Source organism: Anopheles gambiae, chromosome 2 (genome assembly GCF_943734735.2).
Source record: "Anopheles gambiae chromosome 2, idAnoGambNW_F1_1, whole genome shotgun sequence".
Taxonomy (NCBI): Eukaryota; Metazoa; Arthropoda; class Insecta; order Diptera; family Culicidae; genus Anopheles; species Anopheles gambiae.
Genome location: NC_064601.1, coordinates 60,462,894 through 60,482,663, shown reverse-complemented (window position 1 = coordinate 60,482,663; position 19,770 = coordinate 60,462,894). Strand labels below are relative to the sequence as shown.

Genomic DNA, 19,770 nt, shown 5'->3' with positions numbered 1-19,770 from the left:
ATTTATCCGATTCACCTTTGGTCTACCAAAGCAATAATACAGGGTTTCGAATCATATAATGGATTACTTGATCCACTCGGTGGAATGTTTGAAATGGTAAGGGGATGTTTGCAACGTTGCTATGGAGGTTTGCAGGCATATAGGGGAATCTGTCAAACACTTAGGAGAAGTGTGCAAAACAGCTATGGAGTTTTGTATCCAGGTATGGAGCGCTCGGTTGTAGTGAACACCGGCACCCACCGTCTGATGACAGCTCCACGGTGAAAATGCCATACCTTTAATAAAAGTCCGCGCGGGTGCATCAGTAATAATAGCACGAACTTTTATTACATGGTGTGTATCATTCATTAGGATGCTTTCATCAACCAGCTGGTTTAGCTGTGGAATAAGTTGCCCTGAATACTTGTCCAGTCGGGGTGGTTTTGAAACTCCAACAAAAAAAGGCAACTGTGAGGCATTTCATGCTCAATAAGAATTGGCCAAAACGTAGCCGAACCTTTATTGTAAAGTGGCAGCCCAATTTTTGACAAATATTATACAATTCTATTATTGTACAAATACAAGACAAATATTGCTAGTAATGACATTTATTTGTATGCGATTACTTGAAACGATTTGTGAGACTGCTAAGAACTCCTCTGTACCAAAACTGCCCACCTTCAACGTTAAGAATATTTGGCACAGTTCTGTTCGTCTTAAGGAGCCTTTGTGCATCCTTCAGTAAAGTATGAGTAGTTTTTTTCTCTTAAAATTTCTAGCAATACGTTAACAGTAGAATGTAGACCATTTTTCGTTATAGCCAAGTATTGCATACACTCTGTCATACTCATGTCCCGGAACATTGATACCCTCGCGTTTTCCTCTTCTGATATACTGCCTTCTGATGCCTCTTCGATAATTTCGTTGAAGTATTGATCATCGGATTCATGTCCTGCTTCTGCAACAAACTGTGTTGGCATATTTTGCATGGAAGGATCTAAAATGAAACAACGAAAACATACAATTTGCTTCATATTTGTTCTAAGTTTGGTGTTCATACATCTAATCAATATATAAACAAAATTTACATATATACAATGAATATATAAACAATAAATAATACACTACATATTAAAAAATAATACACAAAAAATATCTAAACGAAACAAAATATCAAGACGAAATGGATCGACGTCTATTTCGAACTGTGGCTGCAGTAACGACAGGACACCTTTCTCCTTCAGTCACAGTCCTGTTGTTGGGCTGAAATTGACCGCACTCATTAAAGATGGGGATTTATCCTAGACCAGAGATGTCAAACTGATTGCCCGCGGGTCAAATGTGGCCCGAGGTCTGATGGTTTGGCCCGCGACCGCTTTAGCCAAAGTTTATTTGTAGAAGTATTTCTGCTTCTATAGTACACGTCAGTCAATTCCGGTCTTCTGAAATATGAAGAGATTTTCAACTTCGCAGGTTTCTCTATGAATTGTCAGATCAGCACCATTATAAAACCTTGTCGGTTTTATTCTACCTGCTCTCTATGCATGTATGCATACAAAAGATAAAAAAATACAAAAACTGTTGTAGTTATAACTAGGAAGGAAAATCAAACATGGTTATTTTAATTAAACTGAGCTTTCAATTCTGCAAAATTTTAGTAAAATGGTAAAATAATCAATCAAAGTTATGTTATATTCTTTTCGATGATTAAATTTGTTAGCAAAAAAATGAACAAATTTTAAAAGAAACAACTCACGGTTTAGTTTCAACCTCATACAAAATCATACTCGTACTCATACTCGTATGTTAGATAACGTTACTTTTTTATTGTTAAGCCATCAATCAAGGCACTTCGCGAATTAAGCAATTTCTATAAGAAAGTAACTTAGAATAGAAATTAAACAGAAAAATTAACAAAATCATTCAGCCAACAGGAATCACACACACTTTCAATCACAATTTTTGACATATTGTTTTGGAAAAGGTCGAACCCATCGTTAGGTATACTAAAGATAGCACATTATATTTCTGCAAAACGTTTAGAAATCAGATGAAATCAGACGTCAGCAAAAACACGTGTTAATTTTGATAGAATGTTACAAACGATCTCAGGAATCAGGCTTCCATCAGGCATGCTGCCATGACCAATGTAGGGGAAGGTAGGTAAAGACGGACACTGCGGGTAAGATGGACACTTCTCATAAATGCATGAAAAAGGTAATTTTTGAGTAATTCAACAATGTAGAATCCAAACTGAAGGTAAAACAACACATTTGAGAACATTTTTGGCATAATATATATAAAATTGATTAAATCCACGAAGAAAACAAATTTTCAATCATGTGCACCCTTGTGGATCTAATTTGACTACTGCCGATCTTAAGCTCTACAACTTGTATTGTTTATATTTCCGGCAGTTTTATTTCATGAATGGGTTGTCGTGATCATTAATGAAAAAACTGGCAAAAGAACGAGAATAAAAGCAATACAAAATATTGTTTTCTGGTGGTTTAAACATTCTGACATCAAAGCGGGAAAGACGGACACTTTGTTGTGGGGAAAAATGGACACCGAATTTATTGATTTTTTACATCTTATATCAATTGGTGATGAATATATTTCTTCAAATATCTTTAATAAGGGTATTCCGATGCTATAAATTAATCAGTAACTAGAAAAAGTAATAAATAAGCGATAAATGAAACACCGGTCAAAATAGCAGTCATGCGTTATGCTATTACTCGCTCGACGCTGATGAGGCGCTTCACTAAATCCAATATCTTCAAACGACTTGGACAACTTTAAGCAATAAAAAGATGAGGCATTTATACGACATTGTTCAGGGATAGATGAGAAATTCTATTGGATTACAAACATCAAATGTAGAATTTTGACATGGTGGAAAATGGATTAAACTGTTAACAAGTCCCTCATGAATACTGGGGTCGTGGACTTTTTGCGGAGTAATTTCCTAAAAGGAAGTTCTAGACTTTTGTTCTGTAAGCTAGAGCAACGTCAGCTGTAAGTGCGCGAAATGTCAATAATGCTTTAGATGCTGCATTCTACGATATATTACAAGTGCCGTTTACAATTCCTAAATTGATGGCTGAATGAATCGCCGTTGCAATAGACCAAGAATTGGTTTATAAACGTACCAGGACGTGGAAAGCGATAGAATTTGTTAAAATATTGTAAAACTCTTCACTTTCTAACCTTTTCTACAGGTGTCCATCTTACCCTTCATGGTGTCCATCTTTCCCATATCAGGTGTCCGTCTTACCCGAACATTTCAAAACTGCACAAAAAAAAACATGTTTTTCATTCATGAAAAAAACGCAAAAATCGATGGAAACTTAAAAGTTTTAAAACATTTTCTGATAAAACATGAGTGTAAAATAATGTATGCACATTTTCATGGTCTTTGCACTTATATATCCCTAGATTTTTACCATTTCCCTTAACGTGTCCGTCTTTACCTACCTTCCCCTACCAATTTTCAATTAGATAAACTACAGATGGTCTTATGACTCTGATTTTGGTCGCCATAATTTTTGTGTTTCGGACAAGGTGCACAATTGAGGGATTAGGGACACACGCGGCTCTTTGGTATGAACAACTTATATTCTAATATAATAAAGATATGCGTGAACGGGACTGTTGTGTGTGTCGGGTCGTAGCCAATGATCGAATGCCCTACGTTCGGTAGCCCGATCGCTCCCCAAGCCCTTAACGGCCTTTCAGACGTCGGGTGCTGTCAGTTGCACGACAGCATCGAGTCGCGGTTATACTGAACTGGCTGCGTGCACAACAATAATGAATGAAGATTTCTATGGAGATTGGCTTACTTACTTATTTATCCGGCGCTACAACCGCTTTGCGGTCTGCCTCAGGAGTGTCCGAAACCGCTCGCGGCCTCGCGCCTTCGTCTGCCATCCCGGCTTTAATGACGGACGCCTCCACGCCTTATTGCCACCTCAATTTGGGGCTAACACGCCTCCTCTGTCCTTGTGGACGACCTAAAGAGACTTTACGGACTGGGTCGTCAGTTTCCATGCGTACAACAAGGCCAGTCCACCGGAGCCTGGCGAGCTGTGAGACAGTGTTGATACGCTGTACGACAGTGAGGTCGCCGTACATCTCGTATAGCTCGTCATTATAGTGGCTCCTCCATTGTCCTTCCACACATACGGGGCCAAGTATCCTTCTGAGCATCTTCCTCTCGAACGCGACTAAGAGGGTTTCGTCAGATTTGGACAGTGTCCATGTCTCAGAGGCGTATGTGAGTACCGGAACTATATAGGTACAATATAGTCCCAGCTCCGTTCGTCGCGGTTCTTTGAGGTGAACTGATTTTTCAGGCTATAGAATGACCGGTTGGCAGCCAGCACCCTTGCGCGCAACTCAGCTTCCATGCTATTGTCGTTGCTGACCTTTGACCCAAGATAGGTGAATTGTGGGACGACTTCAAAAGTGCGTTCACCTGTCTGCACGTCACGCCTACGTAGATTCTGATTATTTGTTGGTAGGCCCGCTGATGTTGCCACCATCAGTTTGGTCTTTGCCTCGTTTATCTGCAATCCGAGGTTCTCTGCCGCCTGCTCGATCCCTTGGTAGGCTTCTGCTACATAGGAGAGCCGCAGAACAATGATGTCTATATCATCAGCGTATGCCAGGATCTGGGTTGACTTATAGAAGATGGTTCCCGTAGTCTCCACCCTCGAGTCGCGGATGGCCCTCTCTAGTGCCAGGTTGAATAGGAGACAGGCAAGCCCGTCTCCCTGGCGCAGACCTTTGGTGGTAACAAAAGGTCCTGAGAGTTTTCCATCCACCCTCACCTGGCATGTGACGTTGGTCATAGTCATTCTAACTAGCCTTATCAGTTTGGCCGGGATTCCAAATGAGCTCATATCGTCGTACAGTTTTACCCTGGCTATGCTATCATATGCGGCTTTAAAGTCTATGAAGAGATGGTATGTGTCGTTTCTGTATTCTGCCATCTTCTCCAAGATCTGCCGCATGGTGAAGTTCTGATCAGTGGTTGATTTTCCGTTTCGGAATCCTCTTTGATAGCTTACGACTATCTCTTCGACGTGCGGGACAAGGCGATCTTGAAGGATCAGGGAGAATATTTTATAGGCGGTATTCAACACCGTAATACCGCTGTAGTTGTTGCAGTCCAACCTGTCTCCCTTCTTGTATACGGGGTAGATGATGCCTAGATTCCAATCACGGAGCATCGTTTCGCTATCCCACACCTCAGTAACAATTTGATGAATCTCGTTTTCTAGTCGTGCACCTCCATTCTTGAACAGGTCAGCCGCGATTCCGTGGGTTACGGGTGCCTTGTTATTTTTCAGCCGACGGATAGCCTTTTGTGTTTCTTTTATGCTAGGAAGCAGTAGCATGACAATATCTGCTAGTGGCGCTTCTAGCTGTTTGTTGAACTGGTCGTTGAGTAGTTCCAAATAATTGGTTACAAGAATGTTTTTTGACCGTCTCGAAAATAAGCTATCGTAAGAGTTCAGAACATAATTAGAGAAAAAAGGATGTGTATCATTCACATGACACTTGACAATCATTTATGTTTAACGTGGAAAAAATAGTTGTCATTTCAATTTAATGTACAGTTTTTTATCACAAACGGCCAACTTTGTAAAATGTTTCACTAGGGGCAAAATGGTCGTTCCAGCTTGGAGCTAAATGGCTGGTAGGTTTTGACAGGAGCAAAAATGTTGAGGCTGTGGTGTAAGCATAGGTCGCTACAATATATTTGTTTTGCATTATTAAAACTATGCTGTATATATACTTAATTGAGAAGAAAAATTACTGAATTGTTGCAATTTATTTAATTGTTTCACAAAACGCTTACTATTACTATTTTCGTTTCATGAATAAGACGTGAAATCATCGATTTGAGATACACAGCAATATCCTTAACAGTGCCATTTTGCCCCACTTTCCCCTATGGTTAAATTGAGAGATTTTGGAGAGAATGAAGCAAGTGAGAGATTTTGCTATGCGTGAAGCGAACCGTACCGGTTTCCCGTTAAGAAAAACAACAAAATGCTAATTGAATAATATAAACATTTTCAACGTTTTTATGTATAACCTTTCTCTTAATTTTAGGCCGATGCTTCTTTGGGAATGTTGGAAAGAGAATATTTACGCGAATCTTTGAGCTACGTTTTAAGCATCCAAGAAGTGCAAGAACGAATAAAATTTGAATTTGTGGAAATAATACTAAGTGAGTATAATATGTAAAAAATGTGACGGTCAAATATTATTTTTTGTATACTATTTTAGGATTCATATCAGATTGGCTTGTCTTCTACCACCTTGGACATGAGGTTGCTGAAGATGCCAAGGAATATTTATCTGATCTTCAACTAAAGGTTCAGAAAGTAGGTATTATACACATATACGAAATACAGTGGAACGCCGTTTATACGGGTAAATTTTATTCGTGTTACTCGAAAATGACAATTCAATACGAAAGTGACATGATGTGCAGAGGAGAAGGTATGAATGCAAAGTTCATAAGATCATAATATTATGACGAAAAACACTGAAAACACAACTCATTAGAATTATTTTCCTGAAACATTTGTTAGTCTCGTAATGTACTAAAAAAATTAAATGCTATATGTTCCTTACGTTGAAAAACATTTTCATAACCCTCCGTCCCCCCCACCCTTTACCCTACTCACTTATATCTTTATTCTAGTTAAACAAACATAATCTCATCCAACAAAATAAAAGCCTTTTTTAATCGGTATAATTATTCAGAATACAAAAACTGACTACATTTTTACATATTTTATTCAAAATCAATACAACAATCTCTGGAATTGAACAACTTCAAATCAGTGTAAAAACATATGGACATATGATCTGTTGTAAAAGAGTATCCGGGGGAGATAAAATCCCGATGAGGCCAGATAAGCGGTGTTCCACAGTACATCGATTTTATGCATTAGGTGATACTAATGATACATTCTTTCAAGACTCGCGAAAATTTTGATGAAACTCGACAAAAAGCCCAGGAATTGAAAAATAAATACATGGACAGTAAATTAAAACCCGACAGTGAATACGCAAAGCAAGGTTATCTGTATCTAATGGAAAAAAGTAAGTTGCATTAATTTAACTACTGTAAAACATCGATTTTCTGGGATTATATTAACTGCGAACTAAATAATGACAATGAGGCAATCATCGATGAGACTTAAAGATACTAAGTTAATAACTTAGTCTATACAGAATTAAAAATTACACCATTTTGATTCTGTGCTATAATTTTAGATATTTAGATTTTATTCAGAATGTTTTAATAACCTGTTTTACATCAGAAAGATTACCATTTAAATAATTTTAAGCTTTTAGCAGGAGGTTTGTTTGTGTGACAGTTGTTATTGGATTTTTGCTAGATAGTGCTTATATTTGATAGCCTATAAGGCCAATTATGCGAGTCAAACGAAAAAGTATTATAGAGGGTTTCAGGTTAATGCTCTTGTTTTTCAAAATAAACATTAACGTGAAGCACAAGAAGCATTATAAAATTGTTAAAACTATTTCTCCTTTGTTTCTTATTGTTGTTCATTTATCAATGTGAAACCCTTTATAACGATTACCCCTTGTTACAAGTTTTATACATAACGAACAAATCTTAAAGCTCAACGAGTTTAATCTCGCATAACCAGCAATAATGTTTGTGTTTCTGAAACATTGTTCGTCCAATGTGTAATCAAACTCACAACACAAACAATTCATACAACTTAATCATTGCTTGGGAAAATCAAAGTTTCGATACTTGTATGTTCGATGAATCGTCTTATTTAAAAAACATCCAGGAGAAAGCGTGTCGGATAATAATTATAATTATTATAATTATTTTTATTCAAATTGTTTGCCACGAGGGCTGTACAACAAAAACTTACACCTAAACCTTATGTAGCTAAACCCTAAAGCAGAAATTGAGTTCAAATTAATTGTTAAATTTTAATCCGGCTAGTTTAATCCTAGATAAGGAAAATTTTGGTCAGGACATATGGGCATTACAGTGACAAAGAGAGAAGGAAACAAGGAAAGGAAAGAAATAGAGGCAGGAAACGAGGAAACAAAAGGAAGGTCTACGAAGGACGAACACCAGGGTGGCCACTCAACCGGGAAAACAGGGAATTAGCCAGGAATTTTATTTTTCCAGGAAAAACCGGGAAAACCCGGGAAATTCTCAAAAAAAACCCCGAAATTATCACAACCTTTTGCTATCACTGTTTACCATCGTACCAAGTGTATTTTCAATTAATGGGATGTTTCGTATATTGTTCCCAAATTACAACATCAACATCAACATCACACCAATGTGTATGGACAACATTTTCCGTTTCTCACATATGGTACTAGTACATGGGCGATGGGTACCAATGGGTCGACCCGAACCTATCGGGTCGGAGCCATCCGTAAGCGACTCGGAGTCGTTCGGGTCGACCCGAAAGGTACAAGTAGGTTCAGTGAGTGCAACGACTCCGGTAGGTGCGAGAAAGCATAAGCGACTCCGACCCGTTGGTAGGGCGATCCTTATTTTTAACACAAGCAGGTTCAAACTGAACCTGTTGCTCCCACTGTTCTGTGTGATCCAACCTGAACCGACTGTTATCAACGATCTTATCGATCCGATCTGAACCAGCTGCTCTCAGCGTTCTCGGCGATCTGCGCTGGGTCGGTTGCTCTCAGTGCTTATTATGATCCGGCCTAGAACGCACGACATTCTACTCTCTTTGTATTGATGAGTCGGTTTGCTGTAAACAAATCAGCCAGGTTCAATTTAAACCTGTTTCTCTCAGCGTTCTTTTTGATCCAGTCTGGAATGCACGATCATCTGCTCTCTTTCATACGCTGGGCCGATTTGGTACGTACAAAGGAAGCAGGTAAAATCTGAACCTGTTTCTCGCATCTGTTCTCTTTCATACGATGGGTCGATTTGGTACGTACAAAGGAAGCAGGTAAAATCTGAACCTGTTTCTCTCAGCGTTCTTTTCGTACCGGGAAAGAACGGCGTTCTCTTCTCTTTTGCTTCTTTATAGTATGGACACACAGACATTCTGTCTATGTGAGTGATAACAGCGCAAGCCATACTCTCTCAGTCAAAGAGATAACGGTACAACACCTGAGCCGTGAAGCCAGAGAAGGATAGAGATTTGTGATTGGTGGGAAGCTAATCGCCAAAATTTAAAGAGACAATCCTGCACTAACGATAAGCGCAATGAATGAAATGTTTTTCTTCTGCCATATGGATGTTAACAGTATAGGAGCGTTATTTGGACTGCATTGTGGTAGTCAATGAATTGCTATGATTTGGGTGCTAAGATGCTTCGATGTGCATGTGTCTCCAATGAACTCGTGTTGTTACGTGTGTAACAGTATATGAGTAGCTGGGTAGACTTTTCTAGAACTGGCTTATTTTGGCTTTATTGCACAGTTTAAAAATTAGTCTGTTCTTTCTGCTTTATATTTTGCTACTGCCGCTAACTTTTTGGATGGCGCCTATCCTCGAACAGCTGATCCGTCTTGACCGCACTTGACCCTGTTTAGCGACCGCTGCCGAACTTTGTCCTAATTGGTCCTACTTTTGATCATATATCTGTCTCGTATTTGGGAATATCTTTTTGTCCTTATCTAACAGGTGCCGCCATCTGGTGTTTATAGGTCTAACTATTCGAGCTATCCTATACAGCTTGATGTAAACATTCGCCTGTCAAAATGCACGAGGTCGTTATCGTGCCAACAACTCGTTTGAATTTTTATCTGAGATGGAACTAAATATTTAAGGTGCATGACACGTTTAGCCTTCCGCAATAATTTATTTAACGCCGTGAAACAGCGCTATTCTTAACGACAATTATAGTGCACTACTGGACACTTTCACACCGGTAGTTCATCGTACAGTATAATGTCAACCTTACAGAAACAACTTAACAGTCTATGTATTTTATATAAACCACTGCTATTCGATTCTATCTGCTTCTATTAAGAAATATTAATTCAATCAATGTAGTGTAAATTAATCCATACGAAATTTAACAAGTCAATTAAACTTGTAAGCTTTTTGATTTTGCTTCAAAACTTCATATGCGTTCCAACAAATTTCTGATTCACTTCTTTATTTAGAAGTATAAAAGGGAATAATGATTAATTTTAGTAAAAACAAAAACAACAAAATACATTAACCTTTTAATGAAAAAGGAACTGTATAGCGGGCTACTTAAGTTACGCGTTTTTATTTTAGTATAAGAATAGTGTTACACATTCAGCAAACTATTATTTAGCTTTGTTTTAATTGAAACTGTGTGATTACTGCACAAAAAATTTATTACACAATATTCGATGAATACTTTCAAGTTAACCATATATAAAGTGAGCAACTGAAAAAGCGTAACTATGGCAGGTCATCTCGAACCTGCGTTCCGCGTTCCGTTCTTTTTCTCCAGATTGGCAGGTTCGTTCCGTTCCTCAATTTTCAGAACTATTCCCATCACTATTACTTACCATCCTTTAGATAACGATTTTTGAAAACGTATGATATAATAATTTGGAATTGAAGTATCGAAGCATAGTGAACCGGGAAAACTCAAAAAAAAAAAAAAAATCCGGGAAAAAACCGGGAAAAAAAACCGAGAATTTACAATTCTGATTCGAGTGGCCACCCTGAAGAACGACAATATTCTGAACTTCAAATTATTGAAACCCGTTCCATCAAAAGGCTTAATCTTGAGGAACTTCTCTTCATCTCCCATCGTGATGATTTTCTCTAATGACTTAAAGAATCTTCTAGGCTTGATTAGCACTGGGTTATTTTAGGCCCATAACCTTTTAAAAGAGCTAAAACACCTTTGCTGTTTGGTGGTTGAAAGAGGAATTAAAATTTTATTAACTACATTCTGTTAACACTATTTCATAGAATCCTACGATCAATTGTACACCGGTATTTCATCGCATACTTAAATCAATTGTAAAGGCCGGGCTACATTGATCGTACTCGCAAGTGTAATTTCGATTTTCACTAGCGCAATTGGCGGCGGGTGGTGGAAGCTTTTTTTGGTCGTCGGGGGAATGGTCGTGGCGGATCTCAAAATTAATTAGTTTTTTTCACCGTTTTTTTATGCGAAAACGGCTGAAATACTTGCACAACATATTTATGTATCAATTACAAAGCTTTCCCAGTCCAGTTAAAGTGAAAAACATTTAAAAATAACGAATTTTTGGAGCAGCCTCAAATTGTTTGGCAAAATGCTTCGGTTAGCCGCCGCCAGATGCACTAGTGAAAATCGAAATTATACTTGCGAGTACGATCATTGTAGCCCGGCCTTAAACTTCAACAATAATGTCTAGTGAACAATTTGAAGTGTTTAAAGGCTGGGAGACATTAATCGTACTCGCTAGTGTAATTTTTATTTTCACTAGCGCATCTGGCGACGACCAGCGCAAGCTAGATGTCGGTATAATTTATGTGTCAAAATTATTCATACTTGGTGTCATCAAGTTTCGACCATGCTACTTGTATGCCGTTTAAAATGTTGATAAACGTCCATACATTGCAACAAAGTAGGCCGTTAGTTGTTGGACAAATGGTCAAAGCAAACAAAGGGCTGGGCAACATTTTTGTCCATTTATACTATAAAAATTATACTACGGAGTACGATCAATGTATACCCGGCCTTAATAAAACTCTGACACATCCAGTATACCAGGCAGGCATAATTACCCTTTCACATGACTGTACAATTCAAACTACAGAAATTTAAAATTAAACCAACACTGTTTACTTACTTATCCGGCACTACAACCGCTTTGCGGTCTTGGCCTGCCTCAAGAGTGTCCGAAACCGCTCACGGTCTTATCCCGGCCTTAATGGCGGACGCCTCCACGCCATCTTGCCACCTCAATTTGGGCCTACCACGCCTGCTCTGTCCTTGTGGACGGCCTAAAGAGACTTTACTGACTGGGTCGTCAGTTTCCATGCGTACAACAAGGCCAGCTCACCGGAGCCTGGCGAGCTGTGAGACAGTGTTGATACGCTGTACGACAGTGAGGTCGCCGTATATCTCGTATAGCTCGTCAATATAGCGGCTCCTCCATTGTCCTTCCACACATACGGGGCCAAGTATCCTTCTGAGCATCTTCCTCTCGAACGCGGCTAAGAGGGTTTCGTCAGATTTGGACATTGTCCATGTCTCAGAGGCGTATGTGAGTACTGGAACTATATGGGTACTATATAGTCCCAGCTTTGTCCGTCGCGACAGGTTCTTTGAGGTGAACTGATTTTTCAGGCTGTAGAATGACCGGTTGGCAGCCAGCATCCTTGCGCAAGTTAGCACATCGGCATCAAACTGCTGATGCGGCGGGTTGAATAACTTGGGTATCGATAGGCTGATCGATATATGCATATCGATACCGTTAGCCGACCGGTCACATTAAGCGTTGGTAACAATAATGGAAAATAAAGTTAGTTGGTTTCTAGCACTCGAAAGGTCCACTTCTTTCTAGCATCGAAGAAAGAAAAATAACTCGCGCAACTCAGCTTCCATGCTGTTGTCGTTGCTGACCTTTGACCCAAGATAGGTGAATTGTGGGACGACTTCAAACGTGCGTTCACCTATCTGTACATCACGCCAACGTAGATTCTGACGTTCTGAATAGAAAGACACCAACATAAAAAAATAACACACAATGTTTAAATTCAGTCTCTTTCCAATGTATAATTAACATAACCTACCAATAGAATAAATCTAAAAAAATATGTTAGACATGTAATGTACAGTTCTCTGTAATGTACCTTTTTGATGTGATAATTTTTTAAATTGCTGAAAAAAATGTTACGTATTGTAATTTTTTTTTCAAAAACAAAATCTGTCAATTTTAAAAACCTTTAATTTAAAAATGGTAACGAATTGAACCATTCTATGCACAGTTGTAGAAATTACATCGGTTTATACATTTTTTTCAGAATATTGCATCGCTATTTGAATGCGTACAAAACTTATAAGCCTCTAAAGTCGCAGTTACACGGGTAGACCGGTTGACTGGAATAGATTGCAAAAATAATTAAAAAAATTGGTGTATTACACTAAAAAAAATCTACGAAATATTCCACAAAAAGATGGTTGTGGTTTACACACATATTTAAAATTCAAGTCAATCGGATTCCTAGAATCAGAGGTATAAGCAATCAAAATTGATTTGGCTACCCGGGTAGCTACGCACGCGTTTGGTAGAGCCATAAGCAATCAAAATCGATCTGGCTATCCGGGTAGCCGGTTGCCTAGAATAGGGTTAAAACAACCTTCGCACATGATATCACCAGCGCGGTACACAATATCGTTGCAGATTGCCAAACTTGTTAAAGATTAAGCAATTTCTAAACTGACTGCAGTAATAGCATCAACTAAAAAAGAATAATCTTCTTCTTATTAAAATAAAATAATAAGTGAAATTTAATAATTAATCAACTTCAGAGAATCGATGTTCTATTGGATTTATATGTGTTTGATGATGGAATGTTCTTAACACTCTTTACTAAATTATATAAAAACGTATAAAACGTCATCATCTGTTTATTTACATTTATTTGTCATAGAATTTACCGTCATTACGTGGTCAAAATTTTATTGCACGTACAAAAAACAAACCAAGGAGTTTTCCATGTTACAATACAACCAAATGTCCGGACGAGCAGTAAGTATAAAACAAAATTTGTTTTGTGTATGTTATATAGACCTGATATTTTTTCTTTTTTTTAACGCAGCAACAAACCATTCCCGAAACATTAACGGTTGCTTCTTGCACAAAAAAGTTATCAGAATTTGAAAAACGTTATTGTTTTGATGTTACTTTTAATGAAAAGAACACAATTACATATACATTCCAGGCACTCAGTGAAGAAGATATTAAAGCATGGATAGATGCAATGGATGGCAAAGAATCAGTAAGTAATCACTAATATTACTGTAAATAGAGTATCTATTTTAATAAAGATAACCATTACAAACAGATCAATTTAACATTATCAACGAAATGTAGTGAAGATAGCACGCTCGACGACGTAGGATTTGCCTTTGTTAAAAAATGCATTGATATTCTTGAGCAACGAGGACTCGAGGAAGAGGTAAGTACATTATTTTTATCTTTGGAGTTTGGCGTTTGGCGATCTTGTACTGCGTTACTACATTCAAAGGAGATAATAGGCGGGCTGATAATTGTTTGGCCTAGCACATAGATAGCACAAATAGAAATTAATCCTTTTTGTTATTTTATATAAGCAAACAAGGCAAAAAACTAGGCTTGATGAGGAGTTTTCTGATACTACCTCACCGTAATTATTATTAAAGTACTGATATGTTAAGTTAAAACGTGGTAAAATAAACACTAAAGACAGTGACCCTCTGTGTTCATCCAAAAGAGGTTACCGAATAAAATATTAAAAATTTACAAAATAATGAAAAATAATCGTCAAGTGAAGTTGATCAAGAAAGCTGACACTCAAAATATATCAAAGGAAAATTTTACTCGTATCGTTCACAAATATTTCCATAAAAAAGCGATTTGTGTCGATGGTGTCATTGCTGACGATGCATTGCCGGTGGTGCCGGTGTTGTTGCTAACGGTGGTGTCGGTGCTGATATCGCATCACATTTGACCAAAAACAACAACGAGTTCTTGAGTCACAAATCAATGAAAACAATGAACAAAATACACACATTAAGTAATGAATTGTTTCTTCACCCACCGTACGATTCAGACCAGGATCTCAGGGATTATTTGGTGTGCTCAGAAATTATAAGGATGCTCACTGTGAAGAAATTTTCGTCGAATGAATAGATGTTTGCCAAAACTAAGGACTATTTTGAGGCAAATAACAAATCCCTTCAATACCACTTTAACTCCTCACAAACCCAATTCGTTTCAAATAAATTGACGGAAAATACGACTGACTGCATCCACTCCATCTTCAGAGTTGATAATTGGTCGCAATTTTATAAATACATTAAAACACAGCCGAACCTCTTGCAAAAATAATCAATTTTGTTGCGTAACATATGAAACATCACATGTTATGTAAAATAGAATAATCAGTTTCATGATGATAAGACATCTAAGGCCAAAGAAACATTTTTGGAAAGATACACATTTATGGTGGACCATGAAGATGGCTGGATGAAAAACACTTCTGATGAAAGTTCATCGAAAACCATGCTGAGGATCCGATTATCAGAATCTTTGAATTTGATTGCTGCATGGGAATGCTTTTCTTTACACAAAATATTATGTAATTTTTTTATGGTTAATTTAAAAATTGTGAATACACCAGAATAAAGTAACAAAGAAAAAAACTCACTAAAAATCTGATTTTGTTTAATTAACTAAGCTATTAGACGAGGGTATCACCCCATCTGTTACTTAATTTGGGGGAGGGATGTTTCTTCCAACGTTACAGTTTTTTTACACTAGCAGGGGAATGGGTCCAAAAATGCAATTTTTTGCGTTACGTGATTGATGGATGACGCACAAGTAATCTACGACAAGGTTGGAAACCATTGGTCTAGAGTGTTGAGAAAGCAACATGTGTGGAATCAACACACCATAGAAGTCTTTAGAAAATGTTTAATATCGTCATTCTTGTTTAAAATACATTACATTCAAGTTCATTATTTAGCTTCTGCTCCTTTTTCCACTGTGTGATAACTCCGCCCAACAGGTTATGGGCCCAGAAGTACTGTCGAACAAGTGTAAAGTTTGTGTAATATTGAAGTAATCATCTATCGAAAATTTTAATCTTGCAGAAATACTGAAAACTTATAAAAAATGTTAATCTTGAAGAAACACTGAAAATTTTAATCTAGAAACATGTCTGAATCACATGTCACAATTGCAAAATTGAACGATCAAAATTACGCAATATAGAAATTTAAGATGGAACTTTTGTTATCAAGGGTGCTGACTGTCGTGAAAGATTCGAAATCAGCAAGTCCCGACGCTGCATGAATTGCGAATGTTGAACGTGCTAGGGCACTGATCGGTCAGTCGTTGGACCAAACTCATCCATGTCATGTAAATGAGTTCATCGAAAGACATGTGAGATGCCCTAAAAGGCTATCATGAGCGTTCATCTTTGTCCAGCAAAATAACGTTATGCGAAAAAATTTTGTCACAAAAATGACTGAAGGACATTTCTAACCATCTCAAAGAACTATGTTCTCTTTGACTTCGTTGAATTGCATTGGGAGAAGAAATGAATGATCCATCCTTTGTCGCGTTAATGTGGTCCAGTTTGCCAAAATCCTTTGATGGTTTGATCGTGGCTTTAGAAAGTAGGCCTCATGAAGATGTTACGGTGGATTATGTAAAAGTTAAATTGTTGGATGAAGGAAGACGTCGAGCTGATGGTGCATTTGAAGATATAGCGTTACTATCTGGAGGAAAGAACAACACAAAATTTTGGAAGGATAGGAAACTAACAACCAACAAGGAAAACCAGTGCCATTATTGCAAGAAGAATGGGCACATAAGAAAAGACTGTAGAAAATGGGCTGCAGACAAAAGAAGTAAGCTAGATGGTGAAAGCGTCAACGTTGCTAATGAAGACAATCGAGAGGAAGTATGTTTGTTCATTGGAGAAGGGAACGGAACTGCACCATGGTGTTTCGATTCTGGTGCAACTTCTCATATGACGAACGATACGTATATTTTGAAGTCAATAGATAATTCGAAGCAATCGTCGCAATTTCATTAGCGAACGGTGGCTCCATCAAGTCAGCTGGTGTCGGAAGCTGCAAATTGGATTTCATGGATGGAAACGGCAAACGCAAGAAAGTTTCCTTGTACAGGGTGTACCATGTACCATCTTTGGCGACAAACCTATTATCGGTAAGTGAAATTACCGATAATGGATTCGAAGTGCTTTTCGACAGGTTTTGATGTCACGTGAAATCCATTTGTGGATCTTGTTGCGAGGGGAAGATGAGTCGTGATCCTTTTCCAAGTTCTTCATCTTCAAGGGCATCTGGTGTTTGAATCTGGTGAACTGGTACATACGCACTTGGGAGGACCGTTTGAAGTATCAACTAGTGATGGGAATAGTTCCGTAAATTGAGGAACGGAACGAACCTGCCAATCTGGAGAAAAAGAACGGAACGGAACGCAGGTTCAAGATGACCTGCCTTGGTTACGTTTTTTTCAGTTGCTCACTTTATATATGGTTAACTTGAAAGTATTCATCGAATATTGTGTAATATGTTTTTTGTGCAGTAATCACACAGTTTAAATTAAACAAAGCTAAATAATAGTTTACTGAATGTGTAAAACTATTCTTATACTAAAATAAAAACGCGTAACTTAAGTAGCCCGCGATACAGTTCCTTTTTCATTAAAAGGTTAAGGCATTTTGTTGTTTTTGTTTTTACTAAAATTAATCATTATACCCTTTTATACTTCTTAATAAAGAAGTGAATCAGAAATTTGTTGGAACGCATATGAAGTTTTGAAGCAAAATCAAAAAGCTTACAAGTTTAATTGACTTGTTAAATTTCGTATGGATTAATTTACACTACATTGATTGAATTAATATTTCTTAATAGAAGCAGATAGAATCGAATAGCAGTTGTTTATATAAAATACATAGACTGTTAAGTTGTTTCTGTAAGGTTGACATTATACTGTACGGTGAACTACCGGTGTGAAAGTGTCCAGTAGTGCACTTTAATTGTCGTTAAGAAAAGCGCTGTTTCACGGCGTTAAATAAATTATTGCGGAAGGCTAAACGTGTCATGCACCTTTAATGTTTAGTTTCATCACAGGTAAAAATTGAAACGAGTTCATTGGAGATGCATGCGCATTGAAGCAGCTTAGCACCCAACACATAGCAGTTCAATGACTACTACAATCCAGTCCAAATAACGCACCTATACTGATAACATCCATATGGCAGAAAAGAGACATTTCATTCATTCGTTACAGTTGTGCGCTTATCGTTAGTGCAGGATTGTCTCTTTAAATTTTTTCGATTAGCTTCGTACCAATCACAAATCTCTATCCTTCTCTGGCTTCAAGCCTCAGGTGTTATCAAGTGGCTTGCGCTGTTATCACTCACATAGACAGAATGTGTGTGTGTCCATACTAGAAAGAAGCAAAAGAGAAGAGAACGCCGTTCTTTACCGGAACAAAAAGAACGCTGAGAGAAAAAGGTTCAGATTTTACCTGCTTCCTTTGTACGTACCAAATCGACCCATCGTATGAAAGAGAACAGATGCGAGAAACAGGTTCAGATTTTACCTGCTTCCTTTGTACGTACCAAATCGGCCCATCGTATGAAAGAGAGCAGATGATCGTGCGTTCCAGACTTGATCGAAAAGAACGCTGAGAGAAACAGGTTTAAATTGAACCTGGATGAATTGTTTACAGCAAACCGACTCATCAATACAAAGAGAGTAGAATGTCGTGCGTTCTAGGCCGGATCATAATAAGCACTGAGAACAACCGACCCAGCACAGATCACCGAGAACGCTGAGAGCAGCCAGTTCAGATCAGATCGATAAGATCGTTGATACCAGCCGGTTCAGGTCGGATCGCAAAGAACGGTGGGAGCAACAGGGAGCAACAGTATATAATATACATATTATATTGGCTGCTATTATTGAATCCGTCCGTAGCGGCGGCGTACGGCGCTCATTTGTAAATGAATTTATAACAGTCAAATGACAGTATACCACACCTGTTAGCATGCGTAGTTCAGTGCTTTGTCGTCATAAATACGATCAAAGATACCGTTGATCGGTTTTCAGAATCGGTAATGAAATTGTCATTCAGTTGAAAGTGCAAACATTACGTGCGTGTGTTATAATCATTTCACCTTTACACTTAAAATGTTTTTCATTATGTTTTCCGATGACGACGAAATACAGGAAAAAAGAGATTTGCGTAACAAACGTAGAATTTTACGGAAAAAAGCAGATCCTTTTAAACTATCAGACACAGCGTAAGTAAAATAAAATTGTATTTAATTAAAATTTTAATTTCTTCGTTTTTTGTAGGTTTCTTCAATGTTTCAGGGTTACAAAACCAATTTTTTCGTTTATTTTGGAAAAAAATTGAGCCTCAATTAGAATGTATTAAAAGTAATGGAGTGAGTGCAAAAATTAAACTTGCTGCTTGTTTGATTTTCTTCGGAGAGGGCAGATATCAGCACGGAACTGGACAAGACTTCCACATAGCCATGGCACAAACAACGTTTTCAAACACTTTGCGAGATTTGATACCACCTCTTATCACACTATTGGGCGATTGGATACAATTGAATATGACAGAATCTGAAAGAATGGAGGCAAAACAATATTTCTTCGAAAGGTCGGGAATATCAGACGTGGTGATGTGTGTAGATGGGACCCACATAAGGATAGTAAAACCCAAATATCGCCCCCTTCGCTATATCAATAGAAAAAATTATTACAGTCTCAATGCTATGATTGTAAGTGTGGATACAAATATAGGGCATTGTATATATTATAATTATTATAATTTTTTTGCTATTTAAACAGGTTTGTGATCACAAATATCGCATCAGAGCTGCGGACGCTAGATTTGCAGGATCTCATCATGACGCTTATATTTGGAGTGTTAGTCCCATTCGCAAACATTTTAGAGATCTACATAGTTCTGGAATAACTGACAAGTTGTTGGGTATGTACATATGTATACCAAACATTTGTTTTACTGGCAATAATTTGTTTATTTTTCATCATA

The 19,770-nt window shown here is 37.7% G+C and overlaps 1 protein-coding gene across 26 annotated transcripts in view; it reads left to right on the top strand.

Annotated features, from left to right (window-relative positions):
- Window positions 1-19,770, top strand: part of LOC11175823 (rho GTPase-activating protein Graf) — a 189,343-nt gene that overhangs the window by 110,902 nt on the left and 58,671 nt on the right. For 22 of the 26 annotated variants that reach the window (XR_009764610.1, XR_009764611.1, XM_061641855.1 and 19 more), the window contains 6 exons: window positions 6,106-6,223; window positions 6,283-6,380; window positions 6,984-7,107; window positions 13,613-13,710; window positions 13,781-13,960; window positions 14,027-14,140. Coding sequence is in view for 22 of the 26 variants with exons in the window: in XM_061641855.1 (XP_061497839.1) it covers window positions 6,106-6,223; window positions 6,283-6,380; window positions 6,984-7,107; window positions 13,613-13,710; window positions 13,781-13,960; window positions 14,027-14,140 (732 nt within the window). In the remaining 4 variants the exon portion in view is untranslated. Of the gene's footprint in view, window positions 1-6,105; window positions 6,224-6,282; window positions 6,381-6,983; window positions 7,108-13,612; window positions 13,711-13,780; window positions 13,961-14,026; window positions 14,141-19,061; window positions 19,275-19,770 lie in introns of those variants that run through there. The other 4 variants (XM_061641859.1, XM_061641853.1, XM_061641856.1 and 1 more) reach the window with 4 other exon arrangements.